Source organism: Eurosta solidaginis, chromosome 4 (assembly GCF_040869045.1).
Source record: "Eurosta solidaginis isolate ZX-2024a chromosome 4, ASM4086904v1, whole genome shotgun sequence".
Taxonomy (NCBI): domain Eukaryota; kingdom Metazoa; phylum Arthropoda; class Insecta; order Diptera; family Tephritidae; genus Eurosta; species Eurosta solidaginis.
The window spans coordinates 223,319,075-223,342,214 of NC_090322.1; the positions used below are offsets into that span (position 1 = coordinate 223,319,075).

General features: G+C 37.5%; 2 protein-coding genes across 8 annotated transcripts in view; one reads left to right on the top strand and one right to left on the bottom strand.

Annotated features, from left to right (window-relative positions):
• ldd (lipid droplet defective) overlaps nucleotides 1-23,140 on the top strand; it is a 149,734-nt gene that overhangs the window by 121,973 nt on the left and 4,621 nt on the right. For all 7 annotated transcript variants that reach the window (XM_067784848.1, XM_067784844.1, XM_067784846.1 and 4 more), the window contains 11 exons: nucleotides 1,842-2,176; nucleotides 2,241-2,421; nucleotides 2,499-2,797; nucleotides 2,867-3,039; nucleotides 5,646-6,616; nucleotides 14,405-14,585; nucleotides 14,651-14,763; nucleotides 14,832-15,543; nucleotides 19,009-19,116; nucleotides 20,839-21,234; nucleotides 23,035-23,130. In XM_067784848.1, coding sequence (XP_067640949.1) covers nucleotides 1,842-2,176; nucleotides 2,241-2,421; nucleotides 2,499-2,797; nucleotides 2,867-3,039; nucleotides 5,646-6,616; nucleotides 14,405-14,585; nucleotides 14,651-14,763; nucleotides 14,832-15,543; nucleotides 19,009-19,116; nucleotides 20,839-21,234; nucleotides 23,035-23,130 — 3,565 coding nt within the window. The remainder of the gene's footprint in view (nucleotides 1-1,841; nucleotides 2,177-2,240; nucleotides 2,422-2,498; nucleotides 2,798-2,866; nucleotides 3,040-5,645; nucleotides 6,617-14,404; nucleotides 14,586-14,650; nucleotides 14,764-14,831; nucleotides 15,544-19,008; nucleotides 19,117-20,838; nucleotides 21,235-23,034; nucleotides 23,131-23,140) is intronic.
• On the bottom strand, nucleotides 19,270-20,749 carry LOC137251010 (uncharacterized). Its single transcript, XM_067784852.1, has 2 exons — nucleotides 19,837-20,749; nucleotides 19,270-19,743 (listed from the first exon to the last, which is right to left on the bottom strand). The coding sequence occupies exons 1-2, from the start codon at nucleotides 20,532-20,534 to the stop codon at nucleotides 19,305-19,307; spliced, it is 1,137 nt and encodes a 378-aa protein (XP_067640953.1). The 5' UTR covers nucleotides 20,535-20,749; the 3' UTR covers nucleotides 19,270-19,304.

Sequence of the window (23,140 nt, forward strand, 5' to 3'; positions counted from 1 at the left end):
GGGAATATATTATTAAAATATTGAAAACTTTTAAAATACCAACAACAACAGAATTTTCACCCACTTATACCATCAGATTTAACTTAGCTATTATAAAGGTCCTCATAGGAGTATGCACTCGGTGCTCCCAGTTGGCATCAGTTATTGCGAAGAATGGATTACTGGTATGTTTTTCATATGCAATAGCTAAACTGTCCTGGGCTATTAAGAGCCAATAAGTGATGATGGTTAAATTACGTTGAACTTGCCGGTCAATTAAAACATCACATTTGACGACTAAATGGAAAACACCCAGTACCGTCCTCAAGTACTAGAAGTTTCCTGGGAACTAGCTTTATTTGCTGTCTTGAGAACTGGCAAGTTTGGTGCCGCTAGTAGCTCGATATTTGAGCTTGCGAGCACAGGACACGAACACTCAACGTGCTAAGCCGTTTCTTCCTGCCGCTCGCACTTCCTACGTCTGATTTTACTGACAAGGCCTAACTTATAAGCATGTGAAGCCAGAATCGCAGTGCGGAGTTAGTAGAGATGATGGGACGAATACGTTCCGATCGATATATTTTGGTCCAATATAGGGCGATTAAGAGACCGGTTGTCTCAATTTCGTCATTCTCTATTCAGCCAGTACAGGTTGGGCTCCTCAGGAACTTTAATAAACCCGATTATTTCTGCTGAGCGTTTTGATTGAAAAACTGCCGAAAGAGAAAGTGCTCAGCTGAATCTTTAAGTCTCCATTAGCAGCTACGTTCAGCTCCGTAGCACCCTCTCGGGCCAGGAGTTCAACGTGACGTTTTCTAGGGATATCCTTATGCTCTAGCGCCAAGATAATTTTTCTACCAAAACGTAGGTTGAAGCTTTTACTAGTAAGGTAAAGCGACCCCAAAGAGCTCTCGGCATCACGATTGCAGAGCTTGGCGCTTTAGCAGCGAAAGTAGAATCTCATCTACTGCACCTTCAATAGCAGCGAATTCCGTTCTGTTTTAAATCTATGCTTTAATATCCGTTGTTGGAATATGAGTGGTGAGCTCAGCAGCTGAAGGGAATAAGCAGAATTCGGCTTACAATAGTCTGTCTAGCTAGTGACGAAGTCGAATCTGCCCAGAATGTCGCAGGTTGGTCAACTCAGTCCTAAATTATCGAATAGCAGTTACGTTCAGTTCACTAGCGGTCGCTCGATCCAAGATATCAGCGTGAGATTTTCTAGAGATATCCTTATACCCTGACTGGCAAGAGTTGTCACACAATAGGCTGTCCTGCCAGCGCGAAGTCGAATCCGGTAAGAATGTGGAAGCGTCCATGATTTATAGCATCGTACCCTACGAAAGTTAGGAAGGGTAATACTGGACAATGTGAACCTGTTTGGCTCTATAGCATGTGTCTCCAAAAATTTGAGAAGAAGGGGCACACTTCCTCATAAGCAATGAGAGCAACATTGTGCTATGGAATGCAGACCACTGCTCTATGGTCTGGACTTAGCCTACAGTAAAATCCAGATATAAAAATAACTGCTGGGTATTTTGAAATATTAGGGAAACTTAATTTTCACTGCCAAGCGAGAAATCGGCTTAGTGGTAAAGTGCTGGTTTTATCTTTAAGGGTTAAGGCTGAGCACAGAGACCTCTTCTTAATAGCTCAGTACTTATAAGCAAGATTCAAAAGACCAGTATTAATTTTACGGACTCGTTTCTTTTCATTAACTTAGGTACTAGAACAATCATCTCCGAAATCTATAGGATATTTTTTATGACTTTGGTAAATTTAATAAGTGTGACCATTATCAGTAGGAATTTATGTCACCGAAGCCTATTTACAATTCTCTACATATCCCATTTTACTTTCAGTTACATGTGCTCAACATTTTTTACCTCAGCCACAATTGGTGCTGTAGCCACGGCGCTACTCTTCTTCATCACCTATTGTCCTTACATAATTGTTTTGCTCTTCGACACGCATCTCAACTCATTCGAAAACTTTTGTATCAATTTATCGTTTACCACTGCATTCTCATACGCTTGGAGTCATATAATGCGCATGGAATTGCAAGAAATCGGACTCACTTTTGAGCAAGTATTCGACGAAGGCTTTAGTGGACAATTTGCGTTTTCTCTCATCATGGTAATTGTAGATGGAATTATTTATGCAATCATCGGCTATTTAGTGCGACGTTATATGGATGGTAAGTTTGTGGAATTAAAATAATGAATTTGATTCATTATATATTGGTTATGCCCCCCTAATAGATGAGTATCGGTTCATTGAGGTGCAGCGTGATGACTTAGACTCAAGTGTTGGCGCTACATTGACCAATGTGAGTAAATTGTATGATGAGCAAATAGCAGTGAGTGATGTGAATTTATCATTGCCCAGAGACAAGATTACTTGCCTACTGGGACGAAATGGTGCTGGCAAGAGTACAATAATGTAAGATTGAATTTATAAATTTTTTTTTTACCCTGCTATTTCGTAACTCTCTTGCTCTCTTCTTCTTCACTATTCAGTAAAATGCTCACGGGTCAAGTGGTACAATCAACAGGTCGTATTATACTCTCACAAAATATGCGCAACAGTGATGAGTATGATAAAGTGGGCGTGTGCTGTCAGGATAACATTTTAATACCAAATTTAACGGCACGGGAGCACTTGGAATTATATGCTTCGATTAAAGTTAAACATGATTTGAATTCGGAAGTAGATAAAACATTGAAAAGCTTGAAGTTTGGTAAATATGAAAATTATCAAGCCTCTCAACTCTCTGGTGGATATCAACGGAGGCTATGTGTTGCCTTGGCTTTCATTGGTATGTAACTAAAAGGATTGTAGCTATTAGGACGAATTAATTACTAACACTTTTTTTTTATATTTAAAGGTTCACCTAACGTAGTCATCTTGGACGAGCCATGTAATGGTGTCGATTTAAAAGCGCGCAAAGATATCTGGGAACTTATTCAGCGCTTGCGTAAAGGCCGTGCTGTTGTTTTTGCTACTCACTTTTTGGATGAGGCCGAATTTTTAAGTGACATCGTTGTTATTATGAAGGACGTAAGTGTTATGTTCGTCTTTTTGAGATTACATATCTAAGTGATGGTTACTATTATAGAGAAACCAAAATTAGGATTAAATCTACTAGCGGACGGCTCACTTGAGATTTTTTTTGTACCTATGTGTGCATTAGAACCGTGTACGCATGGTTGTTAAGATGTAGCTGCTTCTTGCATATTGTGCACATGTAATGGAATTACCCACTAAACTCCTCGTACCGCTATGAGGTACGTGCTTTGGCTTCAGAAGAAAGTTTCCAAACCTGGATTTGAAAACCGTGTACCTATAACTTGCAACCTTGTACATTTTTATTAGTTTTTAGATTGATTCTTATGTAAATTGATAAGGTGTTTTTGGTCGAGTTCCCAAAATGATGTCAATCATCAACAACTGTTACTAGGAAGAAACACCAACACACTTCCCTCGGAATCCGGATCTATTTTGTTGTTGTTCTAGCGATAAAGACACTATTCAAAAGTTTTGGCTAGTTTTATTGATGTTGATGACAAGCCCCATCAAGATACTAGACCGACCATATCGGGAGCGATTTAATGTGACCACATTGAACGTTCTAGGTCCACCACCTTGGACTCTTTTTTCTATTACTCTGAAAAGCATAGAACCTAACCGGACCTACTGCTATGTATGTCGGAAAAATAGATATTTAAAATGACAACAGTCATGTAAATGTTCAAGTGCGAATAATAGAAAATTTCTCAAGCCTTTTGTAGCATATGACGTCAACAAATAGTCATGACTCCCGTGGAACAGTCTCATCGAGTAGTATCGATACACTCCAGGAAGCCACACAAATCTCTCGCTGTTGATCGCTCTAAATAGAGCCCCAACTAGCATGAGCGCTTCTCACAGCTACACCCTAGATCGTACGGAAGCAATCCGAGAACCAGCCCTTACCTTGTATCCATCGCCATTGGGGATGGAACCTTGCAGAACAATTTTACGTCTCGCGTTACTTGGCACCATCACCGACCAAGCCTTGGGCGGCTTTATTTTTTTACTTGGACGAAATATCGCTATATTTAACAATCTACAATAAGCTATCAACTGTCCGGCACCCAAAACCACTAGATGTGACATTCGTAAAAAAAAGATTAGAGTGCCAACAAAATCCTCAATTCCCTTGCTGGCAATACGCAAATATCCAGCCGTTTGTGTGCTACGTGTCGCCGTATTTAAAATAAACATGTCATAACACCACACTCAAAGCTACTTCGGGAGGCGGGAATAGTCCCCCTATAACGAGGTGGAAATGATCCCTATAAAGGAGAGAGAAACAGAATGCTGAACAAACGGTTTATGTTAAATTCCTAGAAATCAGGTCATTCTAGCAGGCACCTGATCGTTGCGGTCTCCTTCGCAGGAATAAAAAGGGACTTATCCGCAAGTACTACGAAGAGATCCGGCACACAAGAGATCCGGCAGTCGTTTGAACCAGAATAGCATAAAAAGCCCTCAGCCTCGTCTACGAAAAGTGGGAAAAGTCTTTTGCTGATAAATGCCCGGCGAACCCCGTATTTGGAGTTCAATATCTGAAAGTTCAATATCTGAAAGACATGCAGAACTTCGATCTGGATACCGTAATACGTTTAATTTTTGCTTATCTAGAATCAACCCCGATATACGGGATGTATGTCTGGTATGCAATGTGCCCCTCACGACACCAACCATCTTTTCAATTGGAATGTTAAACCAACCAACGCCTACAACAGTTATGTATGTAAAACCTTGTTACTAAAACCCTATTAAAAAATAAACCTTCTTTGGACTTGCTACAAGAAGAAGAAGAACATCCAAATGATCGGCATGTGTTTTTACTGTAAATGGAATAACACTCAGCTAACTTACAGTGAACAATGATTCTCTATTAGCGAGAGCAGTGAGAGAGCCAAACATATAGGATGGAACGGCCCTTTTAAGTCCCTTAACTGTGGGCAAGGTTTGATTGATATCCACTTCGATAGCATTAATGCCTATTAAACTCTGTAAAGTGAATCATTAACTCTACAACCACACTTGCTATATCTCAAAATGCCTTGCACAGTGGCTTATACATGAATAATGCAAGAGCTTAACTGTTGTTTGTTCATATTACACCCGGACACTCCTAATGATAGTTCGAGTTGCAGAGAGTCACCTCACTATAATAATAATCCACTATACTAAAGCTCACTCTTTTTGTGGTATCACTGTTTTAATAATTTAGCAGATTAACTTTCACAATTTTAGGCCTGCGCTCACTAGGGCTACGCCCACAAATATTCTTTGTAAAAACTACAATATCTTCGACTGTGAAGAAAATCATTCGGCTGCCTGTTCGAAAACGTCCCAATCTCAGAATAAACCCAACATAGTCAAGGATGAGGTGGAGTATGTTTGAAACTGTTATAGAGTGTTTTTTAATGCAATTCTGGGAGAAGGCATTCTTCAAAATAATTTTTAAGCGCCCTTTTTTTAATGTCTTCTATAGGATGCTAAGATGAAGTGGCCTTCTACTCATACTTCCATAACTTCTACTATCTCTATCTGTTTTAAAATCTTCAATGCATCATAAACTTACCGTTATTTATTTACATTTTCCCCTCTAGGGAAGAATCATAGCAAAACACAACCCTGAAACAATCAAGGAATACAGCACATCTGGCTTTGATGTTTTACTTCATTGCAACGATACTGAAGCTATAACCGAGATCCGTTCTAACGGCCGAGATACGCTAACTAACTTCGTGGAACCAAATTGGGTAGAAAGCGGTAATCTCCGCTTGCAAGTGACATACGATTTGAATGGATCTAAAAGTTCTATAAATTTCTTGAATTATTTACAAAATTTACAAGTTCGTCGACAAATATCTGATTTACGCGTCGAGAGCAGAAATTTAGAGCAAATATTCACAGAGCTACACAAAGACAACAGACATGATAGCAACAATATACTTCAAACCAATTTGGGTTTGAAACCGGTGCAATTGAATACCTCAAATATTTCCAATATTGTACATAGCAGCTCACTGAGTTTCATTGCTGCAATTAAATATCTTTTTTGGAAACGTTTCATACATTTTAGTCGCAATTATCGCATTTTATTGAGTGTTATTGTGCTGCCAGCTCTATTTGAATTGCTCGCAATGTGGTTCGTTACATATCGTTTGGAAGATGATTATGATAAAACAATTAGTTTTACACGCGATTTATATCCGAAAACGACACAAACGTTTAGTATTGAAGTGAATAAAACTTTAACAATGGGCACTTATGATGGTTTGTCAGAGCAATGTTCGGTTGAGAGTCCATGTCGCGAGTTTACAAATTCCAGTGATGCTTTCTACTGGATATTGGATACTACTAAGAGTTACCATGAGAAACGTTATGGCGGTTATTCGTTTAATGATACAAATGCTATTGTTTGGTACAACAACAAAGGTTATCATGCAATGATGGCTTGGTTAAACGATTTAAATACGAAGTTATTGCAAGTAGAGCTGGGCGACAATAATTTTAGTATTACAACATTGAATGAACCGTGGAAGCTTGCGGTAGCGGAATTAACTACAACGTCTGTGTAAGTATTTAAGTGGATTAGGATTTATTTTAAGTATCTTAGCAACCAGAGCTCGGAGTTCTATGCAAAATGAAAATGTAGGATGTATGCAAGATATGTACAAAAACAGGGTGAATACCAAGTACTCGTGAAGTTTGATGAGTAAGCAATCTCGGAAATGGGACGTTCTTCAATCGATTTCTGAGATAAAGCAAATTCTGAAATAGGGCATTATTTAAAAGTTATCTGAGATAGAGCATTTTCGAAACGGGTTCTTTGAAGTTGTGGTATTTTTGGAGATTCGTATAGGATATTTTTATAATTTTGTCTGGACCGTTAATCGACTTCTGAGATAAAGCAAATTCTGAAATAGGGCATTATTTAAATGTTATCTGATATAGAGCGTTTTCGAAACGGTCTCTTTGAAGTTGTGGTATTTTTGGAAATTCGTATAGGATATTTTTATAATTTTGTCTGGACTGTTAAGGTATCAACTGGGGATCTTTTCCGAACAATTTCGTTTCTGTTTGTAACTTTTTGGAATGACTTTGGTATCATTCTGTATCAAATTCGTTACCTTTTCGTGATGTACGTACTTTTTTGGGATCAGTTCGGATATATGCTGGTTCATTTCGGATCTACTTCGATATTATTTCGGAACTATGTATTTTCAAGATTATTTCGGGGCCATTTCAAAAAAATATTGAAGCCATTTTGAAACTGCTTTGGGACTTTCGGAGCCATGTCGCTACTATTTCATGGCCATCAGTTTCATCAGCTTGTTCTCGGTAACAAACAATATCGAAATTTGTTATCGCCTTATAGGCGCAATCCGGCATTTTCAATGGAATTCTGAGATGGGCGTTTTCGAAAAAAATCCCTAAATAGGGCGTTATTCAAAAGTTCCCTGAAATAAGTTGTTTTTGAAAGGGCTGGCTAGATAGGGTGACATTCCATTCAGGAGTCATCTTTTGTCAATCTTTTGATCTTTTTAACCATCTTGTGGTGTGGGGGGTTATGGAATCTAAGGGAGTAGGGGGAGGTAGATCATGGGCTTTCTCATTTGATATAGCATCTCAGATTGGTTTTCATAAGGTGAAAATTAAATCTTAATATAAAATTCAGCATACAGTAGGACAGTTGTCGTTTTCACTCATTGATCAATTTAATTGTCCTTTGTAGTCAAAACGGACGCCAAATGTATTTGACGTTTTAATGTCAAGCCGTTTTCTTGATATGGCCAAGAATGTGGTAAAATTGGATCTAGTGAAAACCAAGCATAAGTTTAGTCCATGCGCCGTGCGACCTTTTAAGCTAAAAACACACAGAGTTGCACTACAATACGCGGAAATATATTCTTTTCATGTATTTATTCGGAGCACTTCGCCGCTGCCGCTACATGTCGCGCCGCTTAGTGTGCACGCACCTTTATAGTTCTCCAGAGTTACAGTCACAGCCAATATTCTCGAGCCTGGTTGCTCTTTAACTCACATTCTATAAAACTTTCGCTGCTGTCTTCGCCCCTTCAAGCACGTCGTCGTTGTTCCTGTAGCTGTTTGTTAATTAGTGTAGGAATTCCATAGTAATGTGCGAATGCATGACGATACTCGCCGTTGGTATCACGGACAGGACCATACATATTCCGGAGAACTTTTCTCTCAAACACTTCAAGAGCTATCTCATCTTGTCTCGACACCGTCCATGAGCGTGATTTTTGTTCTTTGAGAGAGCACTTTACTTTTTAATTGCATACCCAGTTCAAAATAGCACTTGCTGGCAAGAGTTGCTCTCCTTTGATTTCTAAGCTGATATTGCTTTTTCTGTTAATGGTCGTTCCCAAATAGACAAAATCCTTGACAATCTCGAATTTATATCCGTCGTGGCTGCCAAGGCGAGAATGCGGGCAATTGCACCAGACAACTGAAAAAAAATGTATAAAGGGTAGGGGAATATTTTAAATCAGAGCCGGCCACATAAATACTAAAACAATTGCATAAAGGTGTGTAAAAATTGAGTGAAAAGTCCCCACATTGTGCTAAAAGAAAATGTGGACTGTGAAGTTTGAAATTAAAAAGGACTTTGGTTATTTGATTTCAAGCTAATCTTGACTATATTTACTTATATTCGTAGAACTAAGAACGCGGAGGTCGAGCTAGTCAGATAAAACTTTTTTATAAAAGAAGGTATGATGTTTATTCAATGCAAAATTTACTTAAAACAAGTAAGGAAGGTTAAGTTCGGGTGTAACCGAACATATACTCAGTTGAGAGCTATGGTGACAACATAAGGGAAAATAACCATGTAGGAAAATGAACCGAGGGAAACCGTGGAATGTGTTTGTATGACATGTGTATCAAATGAAAGACATTAAAGAGTATTTTATGAGGGAGTGGGCCATAGTTCTATATGTGGACGCCATTTAGGGATATCGCCATAAAGGTGGATCAGGGTTGACTCTAGAATTTGTTTGTACAATATGGGTATCAAACGAATGGTGTTAATGAGTATTTTAAAAGGGAGTGGGCCTTAGTTCTATAGGTGGACGCCGTTTCGAAATATCGCCATAAAGGTGGACCAGGGGTGACTCTAGAATGTGTTTGTACGATATGGGTATCAAATTAAAGGTATTAATGAGGGTTTTAAAAGGGAGTGGTGGTTGTTGTTGAGTTGAGAGCTATGGAGTTGAGAGCTATGGTGACAACATAAGGGAAAATAACCATGTAGGAAAATGAACCGAGGGAAACCGTGGAATGTGTTTGTATGACATGTGTATCAAATGAAAGACATTAAAGAGTATTTTATGAGGGAGTGGGCCATAGTTCTATAGGTGGACGCCATTTAGGGATAACGCCATAAAGGTGGATCAGGGTTGACTCTAGAATTTGTTTGTACAATATGGGTATCAAACGAATGGTGTTAATGAGTATTTTAAAAGGGAGTGGGCCTTAGTTCTATAGGTGGACGCCGTTTCGAAATATCGCCATAAAGGTGGACCAGGGGTGACTCTAGAATGTGTTTGTACGATATGGGTATCAAAAGAAAGGTGTTAATGAGTATTTTAAAAGGGAGTAATCCTTAGTTCCATATGTGGATGCCGTTTCGAGATATCGCCATAAAGGTGGACCAGGGGTGACCCTAGAATTTGTTTGTACAATATGGGTATCAAAAGAAAGGAGTTAATGAGTATTTTAAAAGGGAGTAATCCTTAGTTCCATAGGTGGACGCCGTTTCGAGATATCGCCATAAAGGTGGACCAGGGGTGACCCTAGAATTTGTTTGTACAATATGAGTATCAAAAGAAAGGTGTTAATGAGTATTTTAAAAGGGAGTAATCCTTAGTTCCATAGGTGGACGCCGTTTCGAGATATCGCCATAAAGGTGGACCAGGGGTGACCCTAGAATTTGTTTGTACAATATGGGTATCAAAAGAAAAGTGTTAATGAGTATTTTAAAAGGGAGTAATCCTTAGTTCCATAGGTGGACGCCGTTTCGAGATATCGCCATAAAGGTGGACCAGGGGTGACCTTGAATTTGTTTGTACAATATGGGCATCAAACGAAAGGTGTTAATGAGTATTTTAAAAGGGAGTGGGCCTTAGTTCTATAGGTGGACGCCGTTTCGAAATATCGCCATAAAGGTGGACCAGGGGTGACCCTAGAATTTGTTTGTACAATATGGGTACCAAAAGAAAGGTATTAATGAGTATTTTAAAAGGGAGTAATCCTTAGTTCCATAGGTGGACGCCGTTTCGAGATACCGCCATAAAGGTGGACCAGGGGTGACTCTGGAATTCGTTTGTGCAATATGGGTATCAAACGAAAGGTGTTAATGAGTATTTTAAAAGGGAGTGGGCCTTCCTTCTATAGGTGTTCGCCTTTTCGAGATATCGCCATAAAGGTGGACCAGGGGTGACTCTAGACTTTGTTTGTACGATATGGGTATCAAATGAAAGGTGTTAATGAATATTTTTAAAAGGGAGTGGGCCTTCGTTCTATAGGTGTTCGCCTTTTCGAGATAACGCCATAAAGGTGGACCAGGGGTGACTCTAGAATGTGTTTGTACGATATGGGTATCAAAATAAAGGTATTAATGAGAGTTTTAAAAGGGAGTGGTGGTAGTTGTATATGTGAAGGCGTTTTCCAGATATCGACCAAAATGTGGACCAGGGTGACCCAGAATATCATCTGTTGGATACCGCTAATTTATTTATATATGTAATACCTGCCACGATTTTAAGGGTTTTTTATTTCGCCCTGCAGAACTTTTTCGTTTTCTTCTACTTAATATGGTAGGTGTCACAACCATTTTATAAAGTTTTTTCTAAAGTTATATTTCGCGTCAATAAACCAATCCAATTACCTCACCATGTTTCATCCCTTTTTTCGTATTTGGTATAGAATTATGGCATTTTTTTAATTTTTCGTAATTTTCGATATCGAAAAAGTGGGCGTGCTCATTGTCGGATTTCGTTCATTTTTCATACCAAGATAAAGTGAGTTCAAGTAAGTACGTGAACTAAGTTCATTAAAGATATGTCGATTTTTGCTCAAGTTATCGTGTTAACGGCCATGCGGAAGGACAGACGAACGACTGTGTATAAAAATTGGGCGTGGCATCAACCGATTTCGCCCGTTTTCACAGAAAACAGTTAGCATCATAAAATCTATGCCTCTACCAAATTTCAAAAGGATTGGTTAATTTTTGTTCGACTTATGGCGTTAAAAGTATCCTGGAAAAATTAAATGAAAAAGGGCGGAGCCACGCCCATTTTGAAATTTTCTCTTAGTTTTGTATTTTGTTGCACCACATCATTACTGGAGTTGAATGTTGACATAATTTACTTATTACTGTGAAGATATTAAATTTTTTGTTAAAATTTTACTTAAAAAAAATTTTTTTTTTAAAGTGGGCGTGGTCCTTCTCCGATTTTGCTAATTTTTATTAGGCATACATATAGTAATAGGAGTAACGTCCCTGCCAAATTTCATCATGATATCTTCAACGACTGACAAATTACAGCTTGCAAAACTACTAAATTACCTTCTTTTAAAAGTTGGCGGTGCCACGCCCATTGTCCAAAATTTTACTAGTTTTCTATTCTTCGTCATAAATTCAACTCATCTACCAAGTTTCATCGCTTTATCTGTCTTCGGTTATGAATTATCGCACTTTTTCGGTTTTTCGAAATTTTCGATATCGAAAAAGTGGGCGTGGTTATAGTCCGATATCGTTCATTTTAAATAGCGATCTGAGATGAGTGCTCAGGAACCTACATACCAAATTTCATCAAGATACCTCAAAATTTACTCAAGTTATCGTGTTAACGGACGGACGGACGGACATGGCTCAATCAAATTTTTTTTCGATCCTCATTATTTTGATATATGGAAGTCTATATCTATCTCAATTCCTTTATATATATACAACCAACCGTTATCCAATCAAACTTAATATACTCTGTGAGCTCTGCTCAACTGAGTATAAAAATTAAACTTTTCATTAGGAAAGACCTATAAAACAAAGTAAATGTAAAGATAGAAATATATATTTTCAAAACATAAAGTTATTCAATAAAAAACATTTATGAAAATTAATAAAACTAAATAGAAGGTATAAAAATATATTTATATTATATTGTCAATATTTATTAATAATTAATATTTAAATTGTCAATATTAATATGTATGTTCAAAGGAACTTAATAATACTAACTAAAACGTATTAAAAGCCACTTTAACATTGCAGCATATTGTTTTTATTATCCCAAAAAGTAGCATGGACTTTTCCTTTTGCATTCACTGTTGATTTTAGTGAGTGACAAGCGAAAGCAAACGATCGTGATAACACATCGTTAGTGTCGGTGTGAAAATACGAACTCAAATTGCACAATGTGCAACTTTTGGCCGGCTTTGTTTTATACTAGAGCCGGCCACACAAATACTAAAACAAATGCATAAGCGCGTGTAAAAATTGAGTGACAACTCCCCACAGTGTGCTAAAGGAAAATGTGGACTGTGAAGTTCGAAATTTAAAAGGACTCTGGTTATTTGATTTCAAGCTAATCCTAACAATACTTACTTATATTCATATAAATAAGAACGCGGAGGTCGAGCTACCCAGATAAAACTTTTTTATAAAAGAAAGTATGGTGTTTCTTCAATGCAAAATTTACTTAAAAAAATCATTTTTTCATTAAGAAAGAACTACAAAACAAAGTAAATGTAAAGATAGAAATATATATTTTCAAAACATAAAGTTATTCAATAAAAAAAATGTATTAAAATTAATAAAACTAAGTAGAACGTATAAAAAGTTACTTATATTAAATTGTCATTATTTATTAATAATTAATTAATTATTAATATTTAAATTGTCAATATTAATATGTATGTTCAAAGTAACTTAATAATACTAACTAAAACGTATTAAAAGTCACTTTAACATTGCAGCATATTATTTTTATTATGTGCCCAAAAAGTACCATTGACTTTTCCTTTTGCATTCGCTGTTGATTTTAGTGAGTGACAAACGAAAGCGAACGATCGTGATCGCACATCGTTAGTGGCTGTGTGAAAATACGAACTGAAATTGCACAATGTGCAACTTTTGGCCGGCTCTGTTTTAAATAATTTAACAATTCGCCCAAACATGTTGTTTATTACAGATAATTATTTATACATAATTTTTTCTTACTTCTAATTTCAAGAATCTGGTGCTCTTTTTCTGTCAGGACTTCCCGACATATTTCTGGGAATTGCTGATTTTTTTCAAAAGTTCAGCATTCTCAGGAAGGTTTAAAATTTTTTGGAACTCGAGACATGTAAAATCTGAAAAATTACACTTCACTCGAATGATGTGCCCAACATTTTCAATAGTCAAACGATTTCTTTCTTTTGTCCATTGCGAGCTTATTAAGGAGAAAATTCTTTCGCAGTTCGCATTGTGACATGGTTATTGAATAGAAAAATTGAGCAATTTTGAGCACTTCCGAATATCCTTCGTCATCTTTATTAGCTGAACAAAACGCAGCCATTTTGGCGCTTGCAGACTTTTGTGCAAAAAAATCGTGATCATCGGCCTTGGATTCCAAAAATTTTCTCAAATTTACTATTTGATCATGTAACAAAGAATCATTGATGGTCACTTTTTTTTTTTCAAGCAAATAAAAGAGGCATGGTTCTACTTCACTAAATTGCAAATTATGATCTGTTGTGAAATCCAACCATTTGAAAACTCTGAATTCCGAAAATCCTGACGTCCAAAGTTTCAGATATTCTAATGTTTCACAATAAACAATATCGATTTTTGCCAAAAAATTCGTCGCAAGCATGGTCCTTTCCATCTTTTCTTAATTGTGCCAAATTCTTCCTTACAGCTATGGAATAAAATTCGATTTTTGTCGTTCATCCATTTTTGATAGGAGATCATCGTAAACTGAAATTATATCTAAAATGCTATAGTAAAAGCGGGACATTTAGAGTATAAGCGGGGACGCGGGGACAAATCGTCGAAATCGGGGACAAATCCCCGAAAGTGGGGACGTCTGGCAACCATAACTAATATGGTTTAGTTCTGCTGCTAGAATGATCTTCTCTAGTATGGTGTTAAAGAAATCGCACGAAAGGGTCCTTTTTGGTTTCGAAAGGCTTGGAGAGGTTCTTCCCAGTTCTTTCGGAGCTGGTGGTGTTGCTCAACGTCATTTGGCAGAGCCTTACTGACTGTAGCATTATTTATTTTTTATTAAGGACATCCAATGTCCCTTATTGTCATTGCTGATATTACTTTACTTTCTGTATCTTCTATTCACAGGTTACGACAAGCGGGAGATTCTTCAATGGTCTTCATACTACTAATTGCGTTCAGTTTAGTTGTCGCTGTATCCTCAGTGTTTTTAGTCAATGAACGGGTTAATGGTGAAAAACTACAACAAAAACTTTGTGGTGTAAATTTGGCGACCTATTGGGGAGTGGCATTCGTTTGGGACTACTTAGTTAGTAGTTTTTAAGTAGATAAACAAAAAAATCTCTATACTAAAGCAATCACCGTTATTTCTAGGTTATGATTCTTGCCATGCTGGTGTGTGGTGTGATTATATTTGCTTTCGGATTGCCAGTTTTTGTTGCACGTCAAAATGTTTTGGGCATTTTCGTGTTGGCGCTACTTTTTGCGTAAGTTTGGTGTAAGGATGTGGCTTATGCTCATATATTTTTTTTTATATTTCCTTCCATCATTTCAGTTTTGCCTGCATTCCTGGTGTACATGTTTTTGAAAAGTGTTTCAACGATTCTAGCGTCGCAATCGTTACCATTTTCTGCATGAACATCATTATACCGCTATTCACTATGGCCATCATCATTTTGTTGGGCGTCATCGGAGATGGACCAATTTGGGACGATTGGCGTTACTTCTTAAATCGTGCCTTCCTTATCTTTCCGCAACATGCTTTAGGTGATGGCCTCTTGGAGATATGCAAAAATTATATGGTTTCATTAGTATTCCAACGTTACGACATTGATTCATACAAACATCCTGTGACGAGTGATTTACTGAAACCTCACATGATTGCCCTCCTTGTACTTGGTATTTTCTTCATAATATTGAATATACTATTGGAAAATGGTAAAATGTATGAGATACATGAATCGGTATTGAGTCGGCTACCCTTCTATCAGGAAATTGAGAAAAGGCAAGTGGAAGAATTAAAAATTGTGTCTATACAAAATTCACTCAAACGCGCGGAGAAAGATGATACCCCACAAGTATTGAAGGTGGACAATTTGTGCAAAGCCTATGATCGTGGCCAGTATGTTGTGAAGAATGTGACATTTGCCGTAAAAGCGGGCGAATGCTTTGGGTTGCTGGGAAAAAATGGCACTGGAAAATCGACGATATTCAAAATGCTATCCGGAGAGTTGCAGCCAAATGTAGGAGCGGTCAATTATTTCAATGTAAGTCGATATTTGTTAAGTCATTGGAATTTCTTTCGCATATTACATGGAAGGGAGCTGTAATAATTCTATCATAAAATACTTCCTTTTACAGCTGTAAACTCGAATGTGTACTACGAGAAGTAGTCATAAACGTAAAAAATCACTGAGATAAGGTTAAGGTTGTGAGTTTTGCCGGGTGAATACCTTTAGAATTCTTGAAACTTGTTTTAAAGAGCTTGCGGTATTCAATGGGATGCTAAGCGCAATACCAAGCTTTAACATTCACAGCTTCCCAAACACAATTGTCAACCTGACCAACTCTAGGCGAATACTGGTAGAAATATGAACGTTTCATACTCAAATGTAGCAGGTGAGGCTCTGCAGTATACCGCATCTATATAAAGGATCGAAAGTAGCGCTCCAACCCAAGGCATAATGCCCTGACTTGTAGCTAATGGGGAAGAGTGTGGAGACAAAAGACTTTTTATCACGACACGGCATCGCCATCACTGTGGGGAAAAACAAAAATTTCAGCTCGTGAGTTTCCTTACAAAAACCACTTACCAGATCTTGTATTCATTCCAAAAAACAGGAATTCCTTTTTAAAAAATATCGGCTATACTGATGACTGCTCGGGCGCAAGTCGTGATATAATGGATTAGCTGGTGTCAGCCAAATTTGGCTTAATTTTACCAACGTTCCCTTGTGAGACTAAATATGTTTAGCATAGGTAGCAATAAAACCACTTGGTGCGTCCAAGTCTAATATTAATATCTCGTCGCGATATAATTACGAGAAGATAAGATGTGAGCTGCTCTAAAAATTTGCTAGGACTTGCTTCTTAAGTTTTCTACAAATTGGTTGGCCTAAATGTCTTATATAGACTCAGAATTGGTTTTGTTTTAACGGATGCCTTCATGCTGAGCTTTTAATAGCAGAAATACCCTCGGAAGCTTACCAAACCGGTCGAGAGCTGAGACTGATGTTTCCTAACATATATTTGATGCTAGTTGTGCCGTTATTTGATCCTAAGGATTGTAGAATATATCCGTTTGAAGATTGAGTAAGCTTTGAAGAGATGTATGGCGTCAGATAGGCTTCATAGTAGCTGCTTGGCAAACAGCTGCTATACATCGATCTCTACGCAATCCACCAATATCTACTTCATAGAGGAGTATCGACTTGACCATCATTTCATACATGTCCAACATACGACTGGGGAAAACTTCTCTCCTAGTACTATCCAGAGTTCTATATCGCTGAAGGCATGGAACTGTCATCCATTCGGGATTACAGTTTGTACCATCTATTCTCTAAATACCTATTTTGGCAAAATTTTCGCCGCACAAACCACATCAAAACAGAAACACCTTTTAAAATCGTAGGCGAAAACTTACTAAAAACTGAAGAACCAAACTAAAATCGGAACGACAAAAAAATAAGTATATAGAACTATGTTTTTGTAAATATACCTTTGGAAATAAATGAGGGCATGCCTTTATAGGTATTGGATCTACTAATTCCTGAAAATTAGAGAAGTAAAAAATTTGCCTAAAGCAATCACGAAAACGATCCCGAAAAGTTTTAAATCAATTTAAAATAAGTTCGGAAGTAAATGGCAAAATTTCCCGAAAACATTCTAAAGTACCTCCAAAATCGACAACATTTTCCGAATTCCCGAAACTATTCTCAAATTGGACCGAAATAATGCCGAAGTTCCCCGGCATGGCCCTGAAAAAATAAATAAGTTCTTGGCGCGAGAGAAGATTGAGGCCGAGCTTTTGTTCCAATTTGCGTCATGTTCCTTTTTCAATGTTTCCTACGAATTTGCGAAACGAAACCTACGTGTTTTCTGCCGACCCCGAATGGTAGCTGTAATGCAGCTGAATTTTTTACTGATCAGCTTCTCATGGCAGAAATACACTTGGAGTGTTTGCCAAAGCACTGATGGGCGACCCCACGTAGACAAAGTTATTTCTAATTGAAAATTGTTGGAAATTGGAAATTGTTTCACTTAGAAAAACTTATGTATTTCTAATTGAAATTTGAAAATTGTTCTAGAGCTTTGAAGTTGCTTGGTCCAGCAGTGCCAATCGTTGTGGAAAAAAACAAGTGTGATATATTATCCGTCAAGTGCCTGACAGGATGTCACGCTGTAGCGTTTTGGCAGCGTTTTGACAGGATATTCAATATGGTGGGCCATACGGCCGGCTATCTTCAGCGGGTTATAGAAAAAGATACAGGATGAGACCACGATAGTCACTTTAAAAATCAGGTGATCCATTCTATTTGTAATTTTGACTTGTCTTATCCACCATGGTTCCAATTCCAGAAACCAATCCTAAAATAACCACAAAAAGTTCGCGAGATAAAAAATAGTTTCGAACCATCCCCGTAAAAGCTGCTGAAGCAGTATCGCCATCATTGAGAAACGGTATCGAATTCATTAAACAATGGTACCAAACTTATTTCAAGAAGGTCCCAACTGAAATTCGGAAATTGTTCCTAAAAGCTCCTGAAATAAAAATAAAAGTTAAATCCGGACTTTTATTTTTAAAGAACAGAATAAAAGTCCGGCTCTATAGCTTTGGAATGGCATCCAAATGAGACGATTTTATTTTATTTTTTCCATATAAATTCTCGTAACACTATGGACACATTCAGTCAATGTGAGGTCGTTATTGACCGGCCAGTTCATACTAACCTAACCTTACTATGGAAAAGTATAAGTTTTGGTCTATGAGAGTTTGTTATGGTTTTTCTATGACAAATTTCTTGTATTAGTAACAAAAACTTGCAAATTACCATAAAGATTTCAAATCTAAACATTTTAGAAAATCGATTAGTAAAAAACTCGTTTAATTTGGGTGAGCCGTTCCACTGTTACAGCGTTGCCCTTTTATTCTGTCCTTAAAAAATAAAAGTCCGGGTTTAAGTTTTTTTTTCGGACTTATAAAATTAAAGTCCGGATTTTACTTTTAATTGTGGATTTTATTGAAAACAAAAAAAAAAATAAAAAGGATCCATGGCCGGATCCCATAAACTTTCACCTGGGACAAATGAAAAAAGAAATAACTATTAAACTGGGCCCTGAATTAAAGGCGTAGGTTAAGCAGTTCGCGCATACTTTCAATGAAAAACGAGTCGAGATCCTTTGGTGTTTCCAATCAGCTATCGCTACGAAGAACTGACATGATTTGTTGGAAGGCCAAACCCGTTTAAGGAGAACAGGTTTTGATAGAACATTTAAGTGCTTGTTAATTTAAAAAATCAAGAAAAAAAATTTTGTGGAAATATTTCACTCTCTATGCCCATTTTGCCCATACATCTTCATAAGTACATAAGTAGTACTTGATAATCACCCAAATATGAGTGCTAGAGAAGAACAATATTTGTCGCATCCTATCGCACTGAATCATCAACGAACGTTATATCACAAAAGTTTAAGCTATATGTTTAATAAAAAACTGTTTTTCTTCACAGGGCGAGATCGCCTACTGCCCTCAAACTAATCCTTTGGATACGCTACTCACTGTAGAAGAGTGCATCTACTTCTATGGCAATCTACGAAGAGTAGCTGACCTTGAAAAGGTAAGAAACACTGCTTACATTAAATTATAACTCATTAAAAGCAGTTTAGATTCAGAATTATAACAATAGAAAGAAAAACAAATATATGTAGCGCTAAAAAAAACTATTGTTACAAAAAAAAAGTTATTATAAGGCATGATTTATCTTTTGTAATTTCTTGTATCTTTGCAAAAATTCAAGAAAAAAATTTATTCATCATATTCATTGATCATAACCTCCATATGAATGCAATCGTTACCATCATGTGAAAGTATATTAATTTCGCCACGATTTAAACGTAAACAATTCGTATCCTTAACCAGAAATTCGCTTGGGTTTTGTGATTCATTCAATTGACGAACTTGAGCGATTATGCTGCGTGACGTTGTCATTGTCTTATCGTATGCCGTGAGAGTACAATGAATCGGTTTGGTGGATTGCACGCTCACCAACCAAATAACGAGTAAATGTTGATTCAGGTTAGATGGTTTTGTCACTTTAGCTTCGAGTTCCTTATCCTCTAACATAGCACTCCACGAAGTGCGACAAGCCATTATCAATATGGGTAAATGAGCATCAAGATGTTCGTGTGGTTTCGGTAGAAAAGCATTATGTATGCAGATGCCGCGTTGGGCGGGTGGATCTGCACTGAAATTTGAAAAAAAAAAAACAAAAAATAGTTAATGCAATGCATAAAAAAAGCGCTTAAACAGAATTTTATGAGCTTTTCCATTAACTTACCACTTTTCTTTAACGCCACCATACGCCAACACACCCAAACACACATTATCACGAAACTCCAATGTAGTCGGATCGAAAATCAACACTGATCGTTTGCCGCCATAAATCTCTTGACATTGCACACCAAAATCTTCACTATGATCACGCAGATAATGCGACAAAACGGATGTTACACCAATGATGCGTCCACATGCGCCAATTGGACATTGTACGGGTGTATGCGAGATTGTCAAAAGCGACACTTTCTTCTTTAAAGTCTTACCATCAGCGCCAGTGCCTGTGAGCGTGCCAGTTACTGTGCTTGTGCCAGTTCCTGTACCGGTTGCAGTGCCAAGTGCACTTGATGCGCCTCCTACGTCGGTGGTAGCAGCCAAACTTTCCAGCACTGAACGTTCACCGTTTTGTGCTAAACGCACTTGTTGTCGAAATAGTGCAATATCTTGAGTACTAAATTGATCAAAGCCGTCCTTACTGGCGGTCGGATGCCAGTTCGTAAAATTGCTATTCATTTTGAGTAGTTCCTCTTTACGTTTCGCTATCGCTTGTTCTTCTTGCTTTTGCATTTTAAACCGTTGAAAATTCTGAAAATGATCATACATGGTGGGTTGTTGAAATTCGGGACGTGGTGGTGCGCTACCCGACGATCGCGGTTGCAAACGATCGCAATCCTTACAGCAATTTGCCATATTCATATTCATGTAATTCTATTGATATATTTTATTTTCTCAACTTCTTTGTAATTCGTGCTAAATATATTAAGTTAATTGGTTGGTATTTGTTTTAGTGCGCGTTATATTGTTGTACTTAGCGTGCTTAGTGCTTTTTTATAAAAGTGGTTAGTATGAGTTTATCAGGGAAATTTATTCTAAGAAAATTTGCTTTGATAAATTTTGAAATTATAAAGTATGGAACACTAAAATTTATTATTTATATAAAAAAACAAAAACATAAGACTGTATTTTGACAAATATTTTATTTCAATTTCTGATTTACCATTGGCAGTTAATCGACTACATACTCGAGTCATTCCAATTGAAGTCGTACCGTCATGTATTGGTTAAGAATTTAAGTGGCGGTAATCGTCGCAAATTGACAGTGGCCTTAACATGTTGTGGTCGTACCACCGTTGTACTTATGGATGAGCCGACGAGCGATATGGATCCATTAACACGTAGCATTGTTTATCGTACGATACACGAATTGCTTGCAGCGCAACGTGCAGTCGTACTTACCTCACATTCCGTGTCGGAGATCGATGAGATTTGTCATCGTATTGCCGTACTAAAGGATGGACAAATATTGACATGTAGCAGCCCAGAGAGTTTGAGTACGCAATATGGTGGTTATTATAATGTTGTGATATATGGTGATAATCAGTTAAAGGAATCGGTCGAGAAGGCAAGTTTTAGAGTTAAGAACAAAAAAACAGCCGTATTCTGAGTGACTTTCCGGGGAGACTTTCTTTGTTCTAATTTGAAAATGTATGAAGATGGGAAAAACTCCGAGGGAAGAAGTACATATTCGCAATTAGGCTGATAATATACAGACTGTTTGGTGGAGTCGCACTTTAGTTCGACTGCTGTTTCGAGAATGCTCTAGTTCAGAACTTCTTTGAACAACACTCTGCCTTAAAAATGTATTCAAGAAAGCGCAATATGAACATAGATTCAACACATTTTTTGTTAGTTAGGGCGATTCGAAAAACCCGTTAGGACGATTTCGAATTTGCAGCTGAGGTAGGAAGATATTCCACTCAGTAGTCGACATTCCAACCAGTCGTCGATGTGTAAAGCGAATTGTTTACTACAACTTTGATTTTCAAAATATTTTTTCTCTATAATAAACAAATTTTCACTGTGGAACCTGGGAATATTTTATGGAATCACACATTAGGCTTTGTTAGTTTTCCTACTGGGTTATTTGATGGATTGTGCAATTCATAATATCTTGTAAAATTTGTTTTGAGCTCTCCAAGGGATTACAGTTATTCGTTCCCATATACAAACTTACTTCCATAAAATCAGAGAATGCCCTTGACAAGCTCTTGTCCATGGAACACATACTAAATTCTCTCTTTGTAAGGAAGGAAAATAGTACATGGACGGAACTAGCTTAAGACCTCCTCATCAGCACCCGGAGGGAGCACTGGATACGCTGATCACCAAGCCATATATTACCTAAGCAATCAATAGATTTTCAACTTACAAACAACTACTACAACGGATAGATAATGCAATGATAATCTGGCTGGAGATGGTCTGCAAGGAGTACAGTTCTGACCAACATACCGCAGTGCCGAAGGAGGGTTAAAGTAATATGCTTTCTTAAGGAAGGTTGGCTGTCGTTATCTAACACACAGGGCGAACAAGATACAGCGGGAAGCCTCCGTTGGGGTATCGGGGGCGCACATTTGTCGATTGAGGGATGTTGAGTTCTGGATTGAGAAAAAGTATGGCCACAGTGGTATCATGGGCGGGCTTACTTACTACGTCTCGCGTGCCATGAAATTTGACAGAAGATTTAGGGTTCATTTCCCCTTGTGTAGATGGGGCATCCTTACTCTAAATACCGATCCAAAACCACGGTACAAGAATTGAAGTGGTTTAATATCTTGAAATATTTTGGGTAAAGCACTGTTATAAACTAATTAACAAGAGCGAAAGCCCTAGATATAATAATGGAATGACTCTGTGATATGTTGGAACTTTTTTACAATAATTTCAAGACCATTTTGACTGCTGAATAGAATAATGCTCTATCTAGGCAGCCAGATCGCAAAGACCCTTTTTAAAAATATTTTTCGAAACGCCCTATCTCTGAATTTTTTTCATAAACTCCACAGCTAATGTCAAAATGTATTGCACTTAAGTTCAGATAGGGTGTTTTTGAAACAAACTCTGAAATAGCGCGTTCATCAACCGAATGCTGATATAGGGCGTTATTCAAAGTTTTCTGAGAGAGGGCGTTTTCGTTGATGTTGCTTTGCCCGGAGCTCGATCCCAGGGTCTTCGGTGTGGTTGTCGAAGCACGCTACCGCCACAAGACGGCGGCCGCATATTAGCTGATTTTGGAACTATCCTTAGGATCCGCTAGGCTTCCGTTCAAGCATCGTTTTTTCTTCGAACAAATATGTACAATTTTTAAACACTTTCAAATTTTAATTACAATTATCATTAACTTTTTAATTATTACTTGCAGGCTATTCATAATCGCTTACCTCAGTGTGTAGACTTCCAAATTTACCCACACTCTTTAAAATTCAGTATAAAGCTACAAGCTAGCACACCACGAGAGGTTAGTACAA